At 42.5% G+C, this 17,926-nt stretch overlaps 1 protein-coding gene across 4 annotated transcripts in view; it reads left to right on the forward strand.

Moving 5' to 3' along the window:
* Positions 1–203: 203 nt before the first annotated feature.
* Positions 204–17,926, forward strand: part of LOC147114232 (uncharacterized) — a 99,435-nt gene continuing 81,712 nt past the window's right edge. For 2 of the 4 annotated variants that reach the window (XM_085995907.1, XM_085995909.1), the window contains exons 1-3: positions 5,753–6,185; positions 11,236–11,577; positions 16,670–16,939. In XM_085995907.1, the coding sequence (XP_085852033.1) occupies positions 6,059–6,185; positions 11,236–11,577; positions 16,670–16,939 (739 nt within the window). In that variant the 5' untranslated portion in view covers positions 5,753–6,058. Of the gene's footprint in view, positions 1,638–5,747; positions 6,186–11,235; positions 11,578–16,669; positions 16,940–17,926 lie in introns of those variants that run through there. The other 2 variants (XM_085995908.1, XM_085995910.1) reach the window with 2 other exon arrangements.

Consider the following 17,926-nt stretch of genomic DNA (forward strand, 5'->3'; position numbering starts at 1 on the left):
AAATCTTACATTCCCCCTCGATATCCATTTCCTCTGGGGTCATTAAGCATATTATCCCCTTCTCTACCGATAGACGAGCTTTCAATCGCTCAATTTCCTTTTGGCATTTAGTGTGATCAGCTGCTCCTGCTTTTTGTTGCTGCAACACCTTAAATGCTGTTGTTGCATTGCTGAACCCTTCCTCAGCCGAGGCTGCCTGCCGATGTTGCTTATGGCTTTCTTTCTCCCATCTATCAGCTCTTCGCCAATACTCCATCACCTGACACTGCAAGTATTCAATGTTACTTTCCCCTTTCACTTTCTCAGCTTGTCTCTGTTCTTTTAATTCCTCTAGCTCTATTAGCAAATGGTTCTTCACCGCTTCCCTGTCGCTCGCCTTTTTTTTCAGTTGCTCAATCTCTTTCTTATTTTGAACTAGTTGTCTTTGATGGGTGAACAGCGATATCGCTTTATACCATGGCTCCATTCCAAACGGACCTTCCGTCCACTCCTTTACTTTTTGTACAGGGTTATCATTCTGCACAATATCTCTAACCCATGGTTTATCTGTATCAAATTTTGAACTAATATATTTTGCTACCACATCCTCCACACTTCTCACTTTCTTGTCCAGCATTGTTATAAAAATGCTTTTTCCCCTCGAGGTCCCTTCATGGTTCGCCAATTTATGTAGCACTTTCTCTTACTACTGGTCAGACCTCGAGAATTAGCTTAACAATGACAGACAAGGATGTGATCAATAAAATTGGTCTTTTAATCAGAAGTTGAAAATTCAAGTGTACATAGAAGCACCTTTGTCAATAAATTCAAAGAACTCCCTGCAATAAATATGCCTGCAAATGATCAATTCAAGGTATATAAAAGTGCCCCTTTAATGATTCAAATATACATAAAAGTGTCCCCCTTTAACAATATCTAAGCCTTTGTCCAACTTCCATACATACTCCTTCATTTCTGGGTGATCGGTCAAGGGAAACTATAAGGTGAAACATAAACTGGCCAGCTCTCTCATTTCAATCTTCCTCCTGCTTGGTCTTCAAAACCTTTTAAAACATGCCTATTAGTGTCCCTGCACCTAAGAACCTAGCTTAATTTTAAGAGGCTCCTTGAAGGCCCGCAAACAGGCACAATTACCAAAAACTCCCCACGGTGATTAATTCGATCTGGGGATTTGGCCAAGCTTCTAGCGCAATTTTTTTAAAACTGTAGTGGAGCTGAAACCACAGAATTTTGACCCCAGGCACTTCATGGTATAACACTCCTTTCATTATGAAACATCAGATTCTCCAATTTACCATGAGCTCTGCCATTTGAGATCCTCCAGTAACATTTACAATAACAGATGACAAGTCTGAACCCTTTGCTACCCATACCGAAATGATTTTGAACATGATAGTTCCCACTTTGAGCTACCCTGTGTTTCCTATTTTGAGCCAATTTTCTATCTCTGCTCAAACGCGCTCAACACCAATGGTGTCTGAAAGGGAAGAGGAAGCTCGCCTGCCCTGTGATTTCACAAGAGACAACGCCATTTACTTTGTGCAGAGCAACGACAGAACCTCGGTGTGTTGTGTGTCGCTGTGCTGGGAGCTGTGCTGCTCAGTCTCTGGACGTCTTCACTAGTCTCTTCCCACAAGGTAGGCAATCTTACTGCAATCATACTTCTTTTAAAGGATTGATTCAAATGTGGTTGAAATAACTGATCGCATTTTTCAAAGATGTTGCACCCTTCAGATTAAGCAAGGGTACTTCTTTATATAGTTTCATCTCCTTTTTCATAAACTTACACTAAGGGGGTATCTTACAACTCAATTACTGCCGTCTGTTATTTTACACATTTTAAACTTTCCTGCTTGTTGCCTGGTGGATATAAAATTTTCATCTTTAACTGGATTTGATTTTTCTGGTTTCCCAAGTGATGCTCTGGTTCTGTTTGAGGTTTTCATTGTCCTTCAAAGTTCTGCTGGCGATTCAGTTCTTTGACTAAACAGTGATGCCCAATTTAGTTGAAAATGTCTCCCAGAGAAATAGGAATTAAAAGAGTGATAAACTAAAATGTGAGAGAAGAGATGAACCATTATGGACGAACTTGATTGGCAGCCCTTAGTGTGGGCTTGACGACTGCCCCTACTTTTAGTTCAGCTCCTCCAGTGAATATAATACAGGGAAAAGCAGAAGCTCTAAATGACCTAAGGATCTGCCTGAAATCCGTTACCTTCTAATTGAGCTCGGAAAGCACAGCAATTACACCTTGCAGTCTGAAATCGTCACATTGAGTTATCATAGTTTCCCTTTATTGGCACAGTAATACAGTGTGTGTGAGATAGTACAATGCTCCTGCCCTTATAAATCAGCCTCTGACCTACTGTGAGCAGCACCATAGCAGATACACTACCTTTAAAGGATTCTGTTTGCAAATCTATAAACAGAAGCATCACTGTCTATTTACGGTCATTTGGGTCTTTAAAATGTTAAAAAATAATGAAATTGTCATGAACTTGTGCAACTGGTCTTGACTCAGGTCATGTGAGTAACTCAAAGCAGTAGACAGTTATTTTAGTGTCAACATTTGTTTCTTACCCAAAATCTAAAACAGATATTCTGGTCATATATTTCATTACTATTTGTGGAAATTGCTGTGTGCAAATTGACTGCCGCATTTACTGCATTAAAAATGTACTTTATTGATTGTAAAGAGGTTTGGGATGTCCTGAGGTTATGAAAGGCACTATAACTACATGCAACAGGTATCGTTGAAGCAGAGACAATTGCATCTTTAAGGGAAAATTGGATACATTTTTGAGGCAGGGTAAGATTTAGGGCTATGAGAGAGAATGGGGCAGTGGGATTAGTTTTGGATTGTTCTAGCAAAGTGCTGGCAAAGACACAACTGGACAAACACTTCTGTGACGTAAACTTCAATGTCTCTATTGAAAGGAGGGATTGTATTGAAGATTATATTGAGCAATAATCTTTGTATCCATCAGAAAGAACCTTATCCTGGAGGTAGTCATTTACGTGTTAAGGTTCTGCCTGAGATCATCAACATGTATGTGCGTGCACATAGGGAGAAAAAACTTGTATTTATAGACTGCGCTTGACATCGGGGCAGCATTTAACCATGCGTGGCCCCAAGGAGCCCGAGTAAAACTGGTCAATGGAGATCAGGGGCAATACTCTCCAGTGTTGGAGTCAAACCTGGCACAAAGGAAGAAGATTGTGGTCGTTGGAGGCCAATCATACCAAGATGAGGCCATCACTGCCCATATTTTGGTAGCTCAGGAAGGTATTTTGTGTCCTAAAAATGGGGGCTGCGCATTTGAATTTTTTGGACTTTCAGTCCCAGCCTCAAGATAGACTGCTGCCACCTCTAGGCTGCTGATTTGAATCATACGCAATCTCAGTACAAGGAATTTCTTTGCTTAATACAGAGTGCAACAACCTGAGGTAAGATTATCAAACAGCTCACAATAACAACAGCAACAACAACAACTTGTATTTATATCACACCTTTAGCGTAGTAAATGTCCCAAGGCGCTGCACAGGAGTATTTTAAGACAAAAAATTTAACACTGAGCAACATAAGGATAAATTAGGGTAGGTGACCAAAAGCTTGGTCAAAGAGGTAGGTTTTAAGGAGCGTCTTAAATGAGGAAAGAGAGGTGGCGAGGTGGCGAGGTTTAGGCAGGGAATTCCAGAGTTTAGTGCGTAGGCAACAGTAGGCACGGCCACCAAAGGTTGAGCGATTTTAATCAGGGATGCTCAACAGAGCAGAATTAGAGGAGCACAGATATCTCGGGGGGTTGTGGAGCTGAAGGGGATTACAGAGATAGGGAGGGGTGGAGGCCATGGAGGGATTGAAAACAAGGATGAGTTGTCACACAACTGACAAGCAAAACCTATTGATGCACAGGTGTGATGGAACTAAGTTGACTCTGATTTGGCTCAGTGTTAGTGATGAACAAACCAAGACTTTCCTTTTGGTAACTACTTCTTTTAACTCTAATCCTGACCAGTCATTTATATTATTTAAGATCAGGTTTTAAATTTTTTATTTTATTTATTAATTTACAGGATGTGGTCATTGCTGGCAAGGCCAGCATTTATTGCCCGTCCCTAAATGCCCTTGTGAAGGTGGTGCCCTGTAATATCCTTTCACTGAGATGCAAAACAGCCTTGCAAAGGTTTTTAAAAAATGCACAACAAAGATTTTTTTTAATAAATTATTCTCGAGATATTGGCATCGCTGGTAATGCTGGCATTTTTTACCCATCATCAATTGCCTCTGAGAAGGTGTTGGTGGGCCTTCTTCTTGAACCTCTGCAGTCCATGTGGTGAAGGCACTCCCACAATCCTTTTAGGTTGCTTGTTGGCCGTTATTGCAAGGAGGTTGGAGTACCAGAGTAAGGAAGTCTTGCTACAATTGTACAGGGCTTTGGTGAGACCACACCTGGAGTACTGGGCACAGTTTTGTCTCCTTATCTAAGGAAGGATATACTTATCTTAGAGGCAGTGCAACGAAGGTTCACTGGATTGATTCCTGGGATGAGAGGGTTGTCCTATGAGGAGAGATTGAGTAGATTGGTCCTATACTCTCTGGAGTTCAGAAGAATGAGAGGTGATCTCATTGAAACATATAAGATTCTGAGGGGTTTTGACAGGGTAGATACTGAGAGGTTGTTTCCCCTGGCTGGACAGTCTAGAACTAGGGGCATAATTTCAGGATAAGGGGTTAGCTTTATAAGACAGATGAGGAGCAATTTCTTCACTCCGAGTGTTGTGAATCTTTGGAATTCTCTACCCCAAAGGGCTGTGGATGCTGAGTTGTTGATTATATGCAAGGTTGAGATAGATAGATTTTTGGACTCTGGGGGAATCAAGGGATATGGGGATTGGCCTTTAAAGTGCAGTTGAGGTCAAAGATCAGCCATGATCTTATTGAATGGCAGAACAGACTCAAGTGGCCGTATGGTCTATAACTGCTACTAATTCTTAAGGAGGTAGGGAGTTCCAGGGTTTTGACGCAGTGACAATGAAGGAACAGCAATATATGTCCAGTTAGGATGGTGTGTGACTTGGAGGGGAACTTGAAGGTGATGGTGTTCCCATGCACCTGCTGCCCTTGTCCTTCTAGATGGTGGTGATCGCAGGTTTTGGAGGTGCTGTCAAAAATGTCTGGCGAAATGTGCAGTGCGTCCTGTAGATAGGACACACTGCAGCCATGGTGCTCAAGTGGTGGAAGGCGGGAATGTTTATGGTAGTGGATATGTTGACAATCAAGCGGACCGCTTGTCCTGGATAGTGTCGAGCTTCTTGCAAGTGGAGAGTATTCCATCACATTCCTGACTTGTGCCTTGTAGGTGGTGGAGCGGTTTTGGGGAGTCACTTGATACAGCAAACCCAGCATCTGACCTGCGCTATTAGCCACGGCATTTATATGGCTGGTCCAGTTGAGTTTCTGGACAATGGCAACCCCAATGGAAGTTGCTGGTGGATTTGCCAATAATAATGCCATTGAAAGCATGTTATTATATAGACAGTATCAATAAATGGAGCAGCAGTGAATAAGAAAATGCTAATTGCTGTTAATTCATATCCTCAGTTAAATAAAATTCATAGGTTATCTGATCAGTTTTATTTAGCTATATGTGGAAGTGAAAATTACATTGTAAAAATCTTTGCAAGTGCACATTTTGTCCATTCTTCCTATAATAGGTTTCATTTCACTTTTTAGTTCTATTTCAATTACTTTATTGTCAAATGGAAAGTCTATGTGGCTGGTGGATAAGAGGTGGATTTTGCACGGTCCATCTTTTATTAGGATGAGTAACTTTTATTACACTTCTCACAGGAAGAGGTGGAGAAGAGGTTTATGAAGAAATTTACTGAAGAAGTTTATTGTATATTTTACAGTTAAAATCAGAATGGGGAAATAATTTGGAAAGCTCTTTTACCTCATTTCTTTTCTTCACAGTCTGAAGTGTTAAACATATTCAGGAAATGTGCCTCGGTTTTCCTTCTGGTGGTTTTCTGGTGCTATATATATATCTGTATCTATATGTATATTTCTTACAGGCAAAGAGACGGAATCTGTGAAATGAGGCTACAATTTTTCTGCAACAAAATGCCAGCTGGTTTGATGTTCAGTTTCTTTGTGTTTCTACTTCCGTCTGTTTTCACACAAAGTAAGTGTCTTATTTCCACCAATCACAGTCATATTGTTTTACTTTATCAGAGTGTTTAATGAATTCACCCACCTAGTATTCAGCAAGCAAGTAAGGTCTTTATTTTCCTGTCCCTGCTCCTTTAAACAGGGGGTAGAGTTTCAGATTTGGGCACAATCGGCGATTCCAGTGCAAATTGCGCACAAAATTGTGTCCGCTCAAACTCATTTGCATATCGGCGAAAGCAAAATCTGCCCTGAAGCAGTGCAATTGGGCAAAGTTTTAAAACGTTTTTTTATAAAGTTGCTTTAAAAAAATTCCTTGATATATTTAAGAGTGGTAACTTGGTGCAGTTTGCTTAATACAGCTGGAAATGAGTTTATCAAAAAATAAGCATTTTAAATCAGTGTCAATACACCTGTGAGTAAGTGATTTTAAATTATTGAAAATGAATTCAAAAAAATATACAAAGCTGTTTTCTAGTTAGATGTGAGTTCCTTAGTAAATTATATAAAATATTCATTCAAAAACATACCTATTAGTGTCCTTACGCACAAAAGTTCCAGCTTATTTTTTGGAGCCTCCTCAAAGGCCTACAAATGAGCGCAATTAGTGGAAACTCCCGACGGTGATTAATTCATCCTGGGGGCATGGCCAGTTTGTGGGCGGGGCCAGCTTCCAGCGCGATGGTTTTAAAAGTAACGCAAAAGATGGCGGAAGCTCTAGAACTGTTGAACGCAATTTCCGCTTAAAATTCTGCAATCTTTTGCACCGTTTACTCCGATATCGGGGAAATCGTGCTAAAAAAACAGCGTGATCGAGCGGAAACGCCAGGCCGCTGTGTAAGTTCACTTTTCAGAGTCCAACATTGGAACAACTTAATAAAATGAAAAATGTTAGCAGATTTCTCATTGCTCTTCAATTCCTTTTCCCGATCTATCTATTAATCTCTCTGTCTGTACATCTACTCTTGCATGTAGCAAACGTCCATCAGTGCATTTTCTGTATTCTATGATAGGTTATATTTGATCAATCAACAGCTTAACAGATTGCATGGTATAGAATGGGTCAAAAGTAACAACAATATTAAAACGTTAATAAATGTTAAAATTAGGAATTATTGAGAATCATGTTTTGTGTTTGAGGCTGTGGAACATATAAAAGTTACAGTTGGGTAAAACATAATTTGAAAAGATTTGAATGTTTGTCGCTGATCCTCACTTCGGGTCACATCTTGGTTTAGTGTCCAAAGGCATTTAAACATCACTGTGAATTCAGTGTGCACAGAGCCATTGTGGTTTGGGTAATTGTGATGTGAGCTAGTATTTAATCAAGACTTACAGACACATGGGATTTACTGCGTTCGATCACTTCCCTTATGACAATGTAGATAAAATAATGGTTACAATGAGGATTAGTTTACTGTTACCCTTGAAATGAAGGAAGATAATGATTCAAAGGTGGAAATGTAGCCCAGGGAATGGTAACGATGAACTATTGACTGAATGATGTGACCACTGTCACCAGAGACCACCTGGAAGTATCCAAATGCATTATCGTTAAATGTCACCTTCACATCCACAGTTGTCACCTTTCACAGATAAGGCAAAGCATCTGGTGGAAAGAGGCTGCAAGTCAGGTTCCAAGAGCTGGTTTATCTCTGTCACGGTGTCTTATCAGACAAGGGGGGAGGATGCAGGAACTGCCTGATCGCTGCCCACCTCAGGAAACCCTATCACAGGACAAACAGGGTGGAGACCCGACATAACTAACCTGCACCAATTTCTCTCCCCGAGCTCCTGTCCACCCTGATAATGCCCCCTGTAGACCAGGAGTCGCGAGGAGATTTGGAACCTTTATTTTCTGTAACAAGATATTTAGCCATGATCTCTCTGTTTACTTTGATTACTTTTTGTAATAATAATGTATGTTACATAGAATTACAAAGTATTTTACAGCACAGAAACATCTCCCTCATGTGCCTATCTATGTTCAGAAAGCTCTAGTAATAGATACACAGAATATCTACTGGAAGTGTTCTGTTTTTCCCTGTAACAGTGCCTGCAGTGACGGTGACATGGTACAGTGCTTTCTCCTTGTATTATTGCTTCATTGTCACCTCCTCTGGACTGAACTCCTCAATGAAGGAGCTTTGCCAGCTTCTTGGGATTGTAATGGGAGAGGATTTCACTCCCCCTTCTTGCCCAATTTTGGGTAGATTGTGGTCGGCAGGGGCAGAAACTGGGGATGGGGATCCGGCGGGCTGCTCCCTACAGATTGTCGTCACTTCACTGAATATATGGACCCAAATATGGAGAGATTTATTCAAATTGCGTGGAGAGGCCAAGTGTTATCAGATGTTACATTCACCGTCATTACCGCCATAACAATGCTGGAACACAAGGGACATAGAAACATAGAAACATAGAAGATAGGAGCAGGAGTAGGCCATTCGGCCCCTCAAGCCTGCTCCGCCATTCAATGTGATCATGGCTGATCATCCAAATTCAGTACCCTGTCCCTGCTTTCTCCCCATATCCCTTGATCCCCTTAGCCTTAAGAAATATATCTAACTCCTTCTTGAAAATATTTAATGAATTGGCCTCAACTGCCTTCTGTGGTAGAGAATTCCACAGGTTCACCACTCGCTGGGTGAAGAAATTCCTCCTCATCTCAGTCCTAAATGGCTTACCCCTTATCCTTAGACTGTGACCCCTGGTTCTGGACTCCCCCGCCATTGGGAACAGCCTTCCTGCATCTAGTCTGTCTAGTCCTGTTAGAATTTTATAAGTTTCAATCAGATCCCCTCTCATTCTTCTAAACTCTAGTGAATAACAGCAGCATGTTCCCGGCATCTAGCATTGCAATGGCTTGTGGGAGGGGATTTCAATTTCAAACATCTATCTGAAGCAAAGCAATTGATCATGATCAAAGCAACTTGATCCCTCCCTCTCCCAGCTGAGTTCCTCGGATCAAAGCACGAGTCCTGCTGGGAGCCCACAATAATTATGGAAATTATTCTGACCTCAGGAAATTGCCCGGGGTCACGGTTTGGTAAGACAGGCAGGCACGGAGTCTGTCACGCTGACCTACAGACAGATTATGGCCAAGTGGAAAATCATGCCTCCCTTTGATATAGGTAATCCTGTGGGTAGCCTGGTCACTGGTGGTCCAGGAGAATCAACAACGTACTGGGCATTGCACAAGAGGAGGGGAGATCACTTTTGGAGATCGCTGACCTGATTTTTGAGCCTGAAGTGATATAACTGTACTTGTACTGTATTCAGTTTTAGGAGAACACTGATTATTGTGGTGGTATTTCAGATTTCTTAACAACGCTTCCCCTTCCACACTCCCAGTAAATGCTGGATTGTGAAATTGGACACTGGAGGCCCATGAGGTCAGAGTGCAGTGGCAGAAATTCACCCTCTAATGTCCTAATGTATCACTGGATCCGGGCAGATTATTCCCGACAGACAGCTCTTCACCTGAAGGGATAAATACTAGTCCAAGCCCTTTTCAGGCTACCCCAGATCAGGCGTATTCCCCAGACGTTCACCTTCAACTAAAGTTAGAGATAGCCAAATTCTATAAGATGCTTAATTGGGTCTAAAGTTCCAGGCTATCTCTCTCTAAAGGAAAGGAATGACTTGAAGATGTTACCGTCTTCCAGATAGCACGTTTAATAAGTTTAGCTAGATTGTATCCTTCTGGATATTATGAGGGTCTGGAAAACTCTGCCAGAATTCTGCAACTCCTCACAAAAGAGTGTACAGAAATTGAGTTTGCGAGTTTGATACAGAAATACTATTTGAGACAATTCTAAAAATATATAGACATACAGTTAACAGCTTGTGAGTCAATTGCGACTTTAACAGTTCAAAATACAAATAGCTTACATTTCTTATTCTCAGAGACCCTTATTCTCAAATCTTAACTTCGTACATTTATACATTTCATATTATTTATAATCCAGAATATCCACCAAAATCAAATAAGAGTATCTCTTGATCCCCGAGCCTCAAAGAGTTAAAAACTTACAGAGCCTGCCTCTGATGTTGAGAATAGCTTGCCCTTTCCAGCGACTTCTGACTTTCCATCTGCAAAGCTCTATTTTTGTACCTTTTTTTAGTGGTTTATTCTTTGAAGTTTTCTGCTGATGTAAGCTAATTATCTCTAGTCATTATTGTGTTCTTACTGTCATTTCAACTGTTAGCTTGCAGACTTCTGTCTGTTGTTTAGGTGTTCAAAACGTATCATAAAAAATGGCTATAACTTATGTATCTATTCGATGCCATTTTTATCGAAGGGCTTCCATTCAATTCTAAAATCACCTAGCTGTTTGGAAGCAGACGTCGTGACTCCTATATGTTCCAAGTTCAACACAAACACAATGTGATTTCTTGGTGTATCTAATGAAGTCATATTTTCAAAGTCTTCTGTAGGTACTTTTTACAATATGTAAATTGAAAACACTTCAACCGAGTATTTACTTGTTTTACAACTATCTCAATGGTTATACCACAGACATTGTGTCTGCTTGTTTCATTTGATGTGATATTATGAAGGCATATGGTTGTTTAATGTTCTAAGTTTCTGTTTCCCGGAGTGTTAGTTTATAACACTTTAAACTGGGCAATGGTATTGTGTTTCTCCCAAACTGCAGACTTTCTGGAAATTCCAATGGTTTGCTTCAGTAGGGCCATTGTTTTATTGTCAATAACCCATTCCTATTTCAAAAGCTTGTATGGTGTTTGCAGCTTGTGTTAACAACTCATCTTATCTCAAAAGCCTTTGTTCTGTTTGCAGCCTGTGTCATTGAGGCTTTTAGATTTTTAAGCCCAGTTTTCATGTTTTATTGAAGTCAAAATCCCATTCATAGGATGGTGTATCTCTTGGAATATGGCTAGATCCTTTACACACCAGGGTGTGTATGTGTCATTGCTGAATCCATTGTATAAAAAAAAGATGTCTGTAAAAAAATGCTCTCCAATATTAATCATTACAAATATGGGATTAAGGAGTTGCCATTTAAGTAGTTAAATACTTACATTGTTTCTCTTTCTAACAGGAAACCCAAATCATATTTATTTTTTGGATAAGAGCGGTGACTTTCAATTAAAAGGACCAGACAATCCTGGGAATGGCCCTGTTGGCTGGGAATGGAAACCACACTCAGGGCAAGAAATCCAGCAGCTGGTTACTTTTCGCAAAAGGATTTCGAGTCGGTGGGTCGCACAATGGAACGATCACCTTAGAAATGACGACTTGTACTCGAATATAGAACGAGATCCTGGTACCATTAATCTGAGAATTAGAAATCCCACATTTAAATTTGCGGGATCGTTCATCTTGACTCAAACGCAGCCGAGTAATAAAATCCTGAAACTGTACGAAATATTTGGGATCAAAGGTGAGTGGGACAAAGTCTAGAAAAGGAACAATAAAATGATTCTCGGTGAATAATTTCATGTGTAATGATGAGAGATTGCCAGGATCACGTGAGGTTTATATCACCCAGTGCAGAGAGCATCTCTCAGTAAAACAACCAGGGGAAAGATTTTCTTCTGATGAAGGGTCCCAGACCTGAAACGTTGACTCTGTTTCTCTCTCCTCGATGCTGCCTGGCCTGCTGAGTATTTCCAGCATTTTCTGCTGTTATTTTAGATTTCCAGCATCTACGGTATTTTGCTATTGGGAAGATTTTGTTCATTGTTTTTCCTGAAAGGGTCAACATGAGTAAAAACATTTTGACAATTTCAGCAGAAATAGCAAACCGAGGAATCTACCCCACAGATGTTCTGTACCCTGGCTCACTCTGTCAGATGTACTTAATGATGTTACCAAACCAATAGATCCCTTGTAGTAATGGGCCTCAGCGCGATGGGACAGGAATAAGGTTGGCCAGTATCGCTGCTCCTGATTGCTGTCCAGTGAACCTGTTAGATGTGTCACTTGGTTGATGTCCCAGAGGATGTTAAGTGTCCCTGGAACTCGTACTATGACAAGGAGTTAACGCCTTCAGGAAAGCAAGAAGAACATGGCAGAGAAAAAGAGATACATTGGGGGGTAATTTTAACTCCAAAAAATGGTTGGCTTGGGGTTGGGTGGGAGGTTACAGAGTTAAAAATCTGAATCTTGGCCCCAACTCACCTCCAACCCATCCACTCCTGGTTTGAACGGAGGTGGGACGGGGGTGGGGGGTGCAGCTAACCTGTTCTGTAGCTTCCAAAAGCTCATAATAATTTGTCCGTAACTACACAAACCACTCTGGGTCCAGGTATATTGTGTATCAGAAAAACAGTCCGTGACTACACAAACCGCTCTGGGTCCAGGTATATTGTGTATAAGAAAAACAGGTTTAATTAGCATTAAACATCCAGTAAAAGAAGTAATACTGAACAAGGAGATAGTCACAGTTTTGTTCATTTGAGCCTCGGCGTTCCTTCTGAGCGACTGTGGCGCAGTCTCTTTATTCTCTTGCTGTTTTCTCTTGACTGAAGCTCACTTCTCTGGTTTCATGCTGTGTTCTGTCGACTGAAGCTCCTTCAACTCTGATTACTTGGTTCGCGCTGCCTTCAGTGTTCAAAATCTGTATCTTTATACACTTTCCTTTCTTTTGCCTACATGACTGCAACCAACTATCTGACACCTGGTACATGTTTTATGACCTTGTTGATCCCACTCGGTCTAGCTTTGTGCATATCAAAGTGCTCTTTATCTTTAGATGTTCTCTTTTCAAAGGCTATTTCCCAAGATGTTGTCTAAACAATCTGTCCATTTTATAGTGGTATCACTGAGGGGTGCCTTCCATTTCTCTCTCTCTTCTCTTCTCTTATCTCTTTTCCATCACATTACTGAATACCACGTTCCTGGTAGTCTCCATAAACTTAGCATTACATTCCATTACTTCAGTAATTGAAAACAGAGCGAGTTTCAGTCAGGTTGGTGTAATTTCCCATCCTGCTTTTCTCTCAGCCATTCGCCATTTTATACAGGCTTTTAGGCTTTTAACATACAATTTCACATATACAAAAATGATTTACTAAATCATACAAATACACCCTATGCTACAGCTTGCAGGAGGTGAGTTTGCACTTTAAATATTCTAATGGGGTTGGGTGCCTCACAGTGATCCACCATTTTAAATTTAACTGTGGGTGGTCGTGTTTTCCAGGCCTCGGGGAACCCGCCAGCTAAAGGGTGACGAAGACTGTTGGATCCAGTGTTTCTGCCTCGCTACCCGCCCCCGATCGGACACCCCACCCCGACCCTTCCAATCTCCCCCCAACCTCACACTGGGGCCTCTGACACCTCCCCACGAGACCTCCGATCTCTGACCGCCCCTCCGGCCTTCGGACCTCACCTCCAGCCTTCCGACCTCCCCCCTGCAGCTTTCCAACCCTCCTCCGATCTCCGATACTCCCTCTGGTGTTTCGAAATCCCAACTCTGGCCTTCCGATCTCTCCACTCGGGTCTTCCGACCTCCTCACTCGGACCTCCAATTTCCCCCTCGGCCCTCCGACCATCGCCCTCTGGACTTCAACACCACCACCAGTCCCTCCCTCCCTCCTCTCTGTGGCCTGGTGCCCCAGGCCTACACATTCGACAGCCAGTCAGCCTCTCCTTCTGGCTGGCTGTGGGCAGGAAACAGAGATTTTAAATATGAATCAGGCCCTGCCACTAATTTTGGTCCCGCCACTCCCTTTCTGCCTCCTAATTACAATTCCGGCCATTGTATCTGCTCAAAAATATTTAAAACCTTTAGTACAAATAAATCAAAATCTTTAGTTTCTGCCAACTAAGGATGCTGCTCAGCAGCTGCCATTTCTGGTTGGTTGATGTGATTAACATCTGAATAAGGCTGAGGTCACTGTCAAATGTACTTGATACAAAATATAATCCAATCCTGAAATGTCGAAGGAGCCAAAATATGATGGTGACTGTACTGGGCCTGGACCATTGCTCCTGAGGTGTTGGCCCAAACTGCACCAGAATGTGTTGGCCATAATGGCCCAGCAATTCGGGTCAGGCGCTTCCCGCGGGTGCAAGCCCCCGACCTGCACTTACCTAGTGCACCAGCCATTGAGCTGTGGGCCCGCGTGGGATTCCGATCCTGGGCCTCCTCCAACTGCTGGCGCGCAGTGCTTGCGTATCCCAGGGGCGCAGTTAGTTCGATGCGTCCCCTGGGATCACGTGGGCCATGGATAGCCAATGGTAGCAGGGAATGCTTCATTCATATGTTTGACAGGCCTGTCAAACCTATAAATACTATAAGCCCCAAAACATCATTAAATCTTCAAATAAATTTTTTAAAAATCACATTTTTAAAATAACTATAAATTACATGAAATAACTATTTTAAACAATAATTTAAATTTTTGAAAACATAGAAACATAGAAGATAGGAGCAGGAGTAGGCCATTCGGCCCCTCGAGCCTGCTCCGCCATTCAACGCGATCATGGCTGATCATCCAAGTTCAGTACCCGGTACTTGCTTTCTCCCCATACCCCTTGATCCCTTTAGCTTTAAGAAATATATCCAACTCCTTCTTGAATATATTTAATGAATTGGCCTCCACTGCCTTCTGTGGTAGAGAATTCCACAGGTTCACCACTCTCTGGGTGAAGAAATTCCTCCTCATTTCTGTCCTAAAAGACCTACCCCTTATCCTTAGGCTGTGACCCCTGGTTCTGGATTCCCCGACCATCGGGAACATCCTCCCTGCATCTAGTCTGTCCAGTCCTGCCAGAATTTTATAAGTTTCAATGAGATCCCCTCTCATTCTTCTAAACTCCAGCGAGTACAAGCCCAATTGACCCAATCTCTCCTCATACGTCATTCCTGCCATCCCAGGTATCAGCCTGGTGAATCTTCGCTGAACTCCTTCCATGGCAAGAATATCCTTCCTCAGATAAGGCGACCAAAACTGCACACAATACACAAGATGTGGTCTCACCAAGGCCTTGTACAACTGTAGCAAGACATCCTTGTTCCTGTACTCAAACCCTCTCGCTATGAAGGCCAACATACCATTTGCCTTCTTAACCGCCCGCTGCACCTGCATGCTTACCTTCAGCGACTGGTGCACAAGGACACCCAAGTCTCGTTGCAATTCCCCTTCTCCCAATCTATTGCCATTCAGATAATAATCTGCCTTCCTGCTTTTGACACCAAAGTGGATAACCTCACATTTATCCACATTATATTACATCTGCCATGCTTCTGCCCAATCACCCAACCTGTCCAAATCATCCTGTAGTTTCTTGGCATCCTCCTCACAGCACACACGCCCACCCAGCTTTGTGTGAAAAAATTAATTACATTTTCTAATGGGGCTAAAAATAAACTTACCTTTCTTTAAAGTATTTAAAAATAATAAACCTGTGGAAAAAATGTTTTAATTTTAATGAATTCACCACTTACCTTGTAAAAAGCAGGCCTTGCACCTGCTTTTTAAAAAGTGTAACTCCTGGAGACTTACCGTCCCGGAAAAACCTGGAAAAAAAACCTAAGTTGGATGCGCACGCGCTGCCTCTCCTACGCACGCGTTCGACCTCTGAACCCCTTCTTTCAGGGGAATGGAAGTGCCAGTTTCCCACGCATGTGCAGTGCATGCAGGAAACCGGCACTTCCATTGGGCCTATGGGTGAGTACCCCATGCGTACTCAACCGTGGAGACCCGAATTTCTGGGCCAATAGAAAGTCAACTCATTTACATTTGTTAGTGGCACTCATGGTACATAGTACGTGGTACACGGGGAATGCCGCATGGGTTGGGCACCAGAGTGTTGGGCACCAACAGCTAATGGATGCCACCATTATTTTGGCCTGGCATTGGAATTAAAGTCCCTGTTGAAGATTTGATTCTTACTTGTCATGTTGTAGGTGGGACTGAAAGCCAAGGTGAGCATTTTTAGAACAAGCCTCTCCTGAAGTGCTGTTCCTCATGGACGCTCAATGATTGGAGCCCATCTCAGGAGCATTTTGGGAGCCCACTAATTTAAATAACGTAATGACATTTAACGTGGATTTTGCGCATAAGCTCGCAGTGCGTGTATTGGGTGGTCTTACTGAAGTGTACAAGACACTTTGAGAACAGAGTGGGACTGGAGCCTTCTCCATGTCCGATAATATGGGCGCTACATTTCCATCACACCCCCCTCTGGTGAGATTCCATCACCTGTCCATTGTGGAGTCGACTTCCCCAAATGCCATTCAAACCATGTAACCTTAACCAGAACCCGGATACTCCAGCAGGGTCAGGGGGTAAAGATCATCGGCCGCACTCTGGCTCACTTACGCTGGCAGAGCTGGACTGAGAATTTTCAGACCCACTGTGTTATTCTACTGCTAAAATGCACTTGTGTGTAATCTGGCCTGACTCTTTAATGCAGCAGGTACAAGTGCTGATGATGGGCACATCCTACGGTCAGTTAGAACCTAATCGTTGGATTGTACATGTCACTACTTACACTAAATCTTATTGATCTGTTTTTCACAGTTGAGTCAAGTCCACAGAGTGCTGTGGTGGGCAGTGACGTTACACTCAGCTTTACCATCTCCAAACTCTCAGATACAGTCAGTCTTCAATGGAAACAGAGAGACTCATCTCAGCAGAACAGGAGGAACACTGATCAGATCCGACTAAATAACACAGTCTATCTGATAGTCAAACATGTTGCAGTAGAGGATAAGGAGTTGTACGTGTGTGAAGTGCAGGAAGATGGATCCAGTATTCTCACAGGAAAAGCTGATTTTTCTGTGAACCAGGGTAAGTGCAGTTACCTCACAATAGATGTTAAAGAGTTACTAATATAAAAATGTTACATATAAAGTGGAGTCATACATGTCAACCATCAGCACTTCATGCTTACAGTCAGCATGTGGAGGCCTGGTGCACATATCAGCATTGAACAAAAAACTGGCCTCTCGCCCCTCAATGCCACTTCTAACTGAGTTCTGCTGCTATTTGAAATGATTCCAGCTGCTGCATACTCTCGGCTTCAAATAAGCATTCAGCTGGGAGCAGGACTGAGGGAAGAGGGAAGGGCAGGGAATCAATGGCCATGAACGGAGAGGGAAGGATGGAAATGATGGCAATGTAGAGGAGAGATGGTGGGCAGAGGGGAATGACAGAGGCTGGGAGTGGGGCTTTGGGGGAGGAAGTGGGGAAAAGCTGAGAGTGGAACTTTGGAGTCGAAGATAAGAATTTGCATTTGTGTGAAGTGTAGGAAAAAGACTCTGTTATTAAAATAGCATCAAAACTATTGATGTGGATCAGGGTAAGGCCAGAACTATCTTACATTAGATATTAAATAGTTACTGAAATACAGTAAACTCTTTGGTATCCGCACCTACGGGACCGGGGTGGTGCGGGTTGATTAAAAATTCCGGATAACGGAGAGGTGCCGACCGAGGCAATTTATATATCGGCCGACCTCACACCAGAAGAAGGTAATTCTGTGGGGGTGTTCCGAACTCAGGAGGGGAGGTGGGACATGGAGCGGCAATGGCCCAAGCTGGTTTGGTAAAAGCCGAAGGAGCACACCTGCTTATTCTGGCCCCACAAATACACAGTAAAACTTCCCTTTGGGTTCCACTTTGGCTGGGCGGCCAGCTGATGCTGTGCGGGGAAGATTGCAACGCCTACAGCGACGGCGGGAACAAGTGGTAAGTCATTCCCCACCATTTAAACATGCAGTTAGAATGTGCATTAATCAGAATACAATTTTGCCGGTTATTAAAGAATTCCGGATGA

The sequence above is a fragment of the Somniosus microcephalus genome, chromosome 8, assembly GCF_052327205.1.
Source record: "Somniosus microcephalus isolate GS21.2 chromosome 8, FLI_Smic_1.0, whole genome shotgun sequence".
NCBI classification, from domain to species: Eukaryota; Metazoa; Chordata; class Chondrichthyes; order Squaliformes; family Somniosidae; genus Somniosus; species Somniosus microcephalus.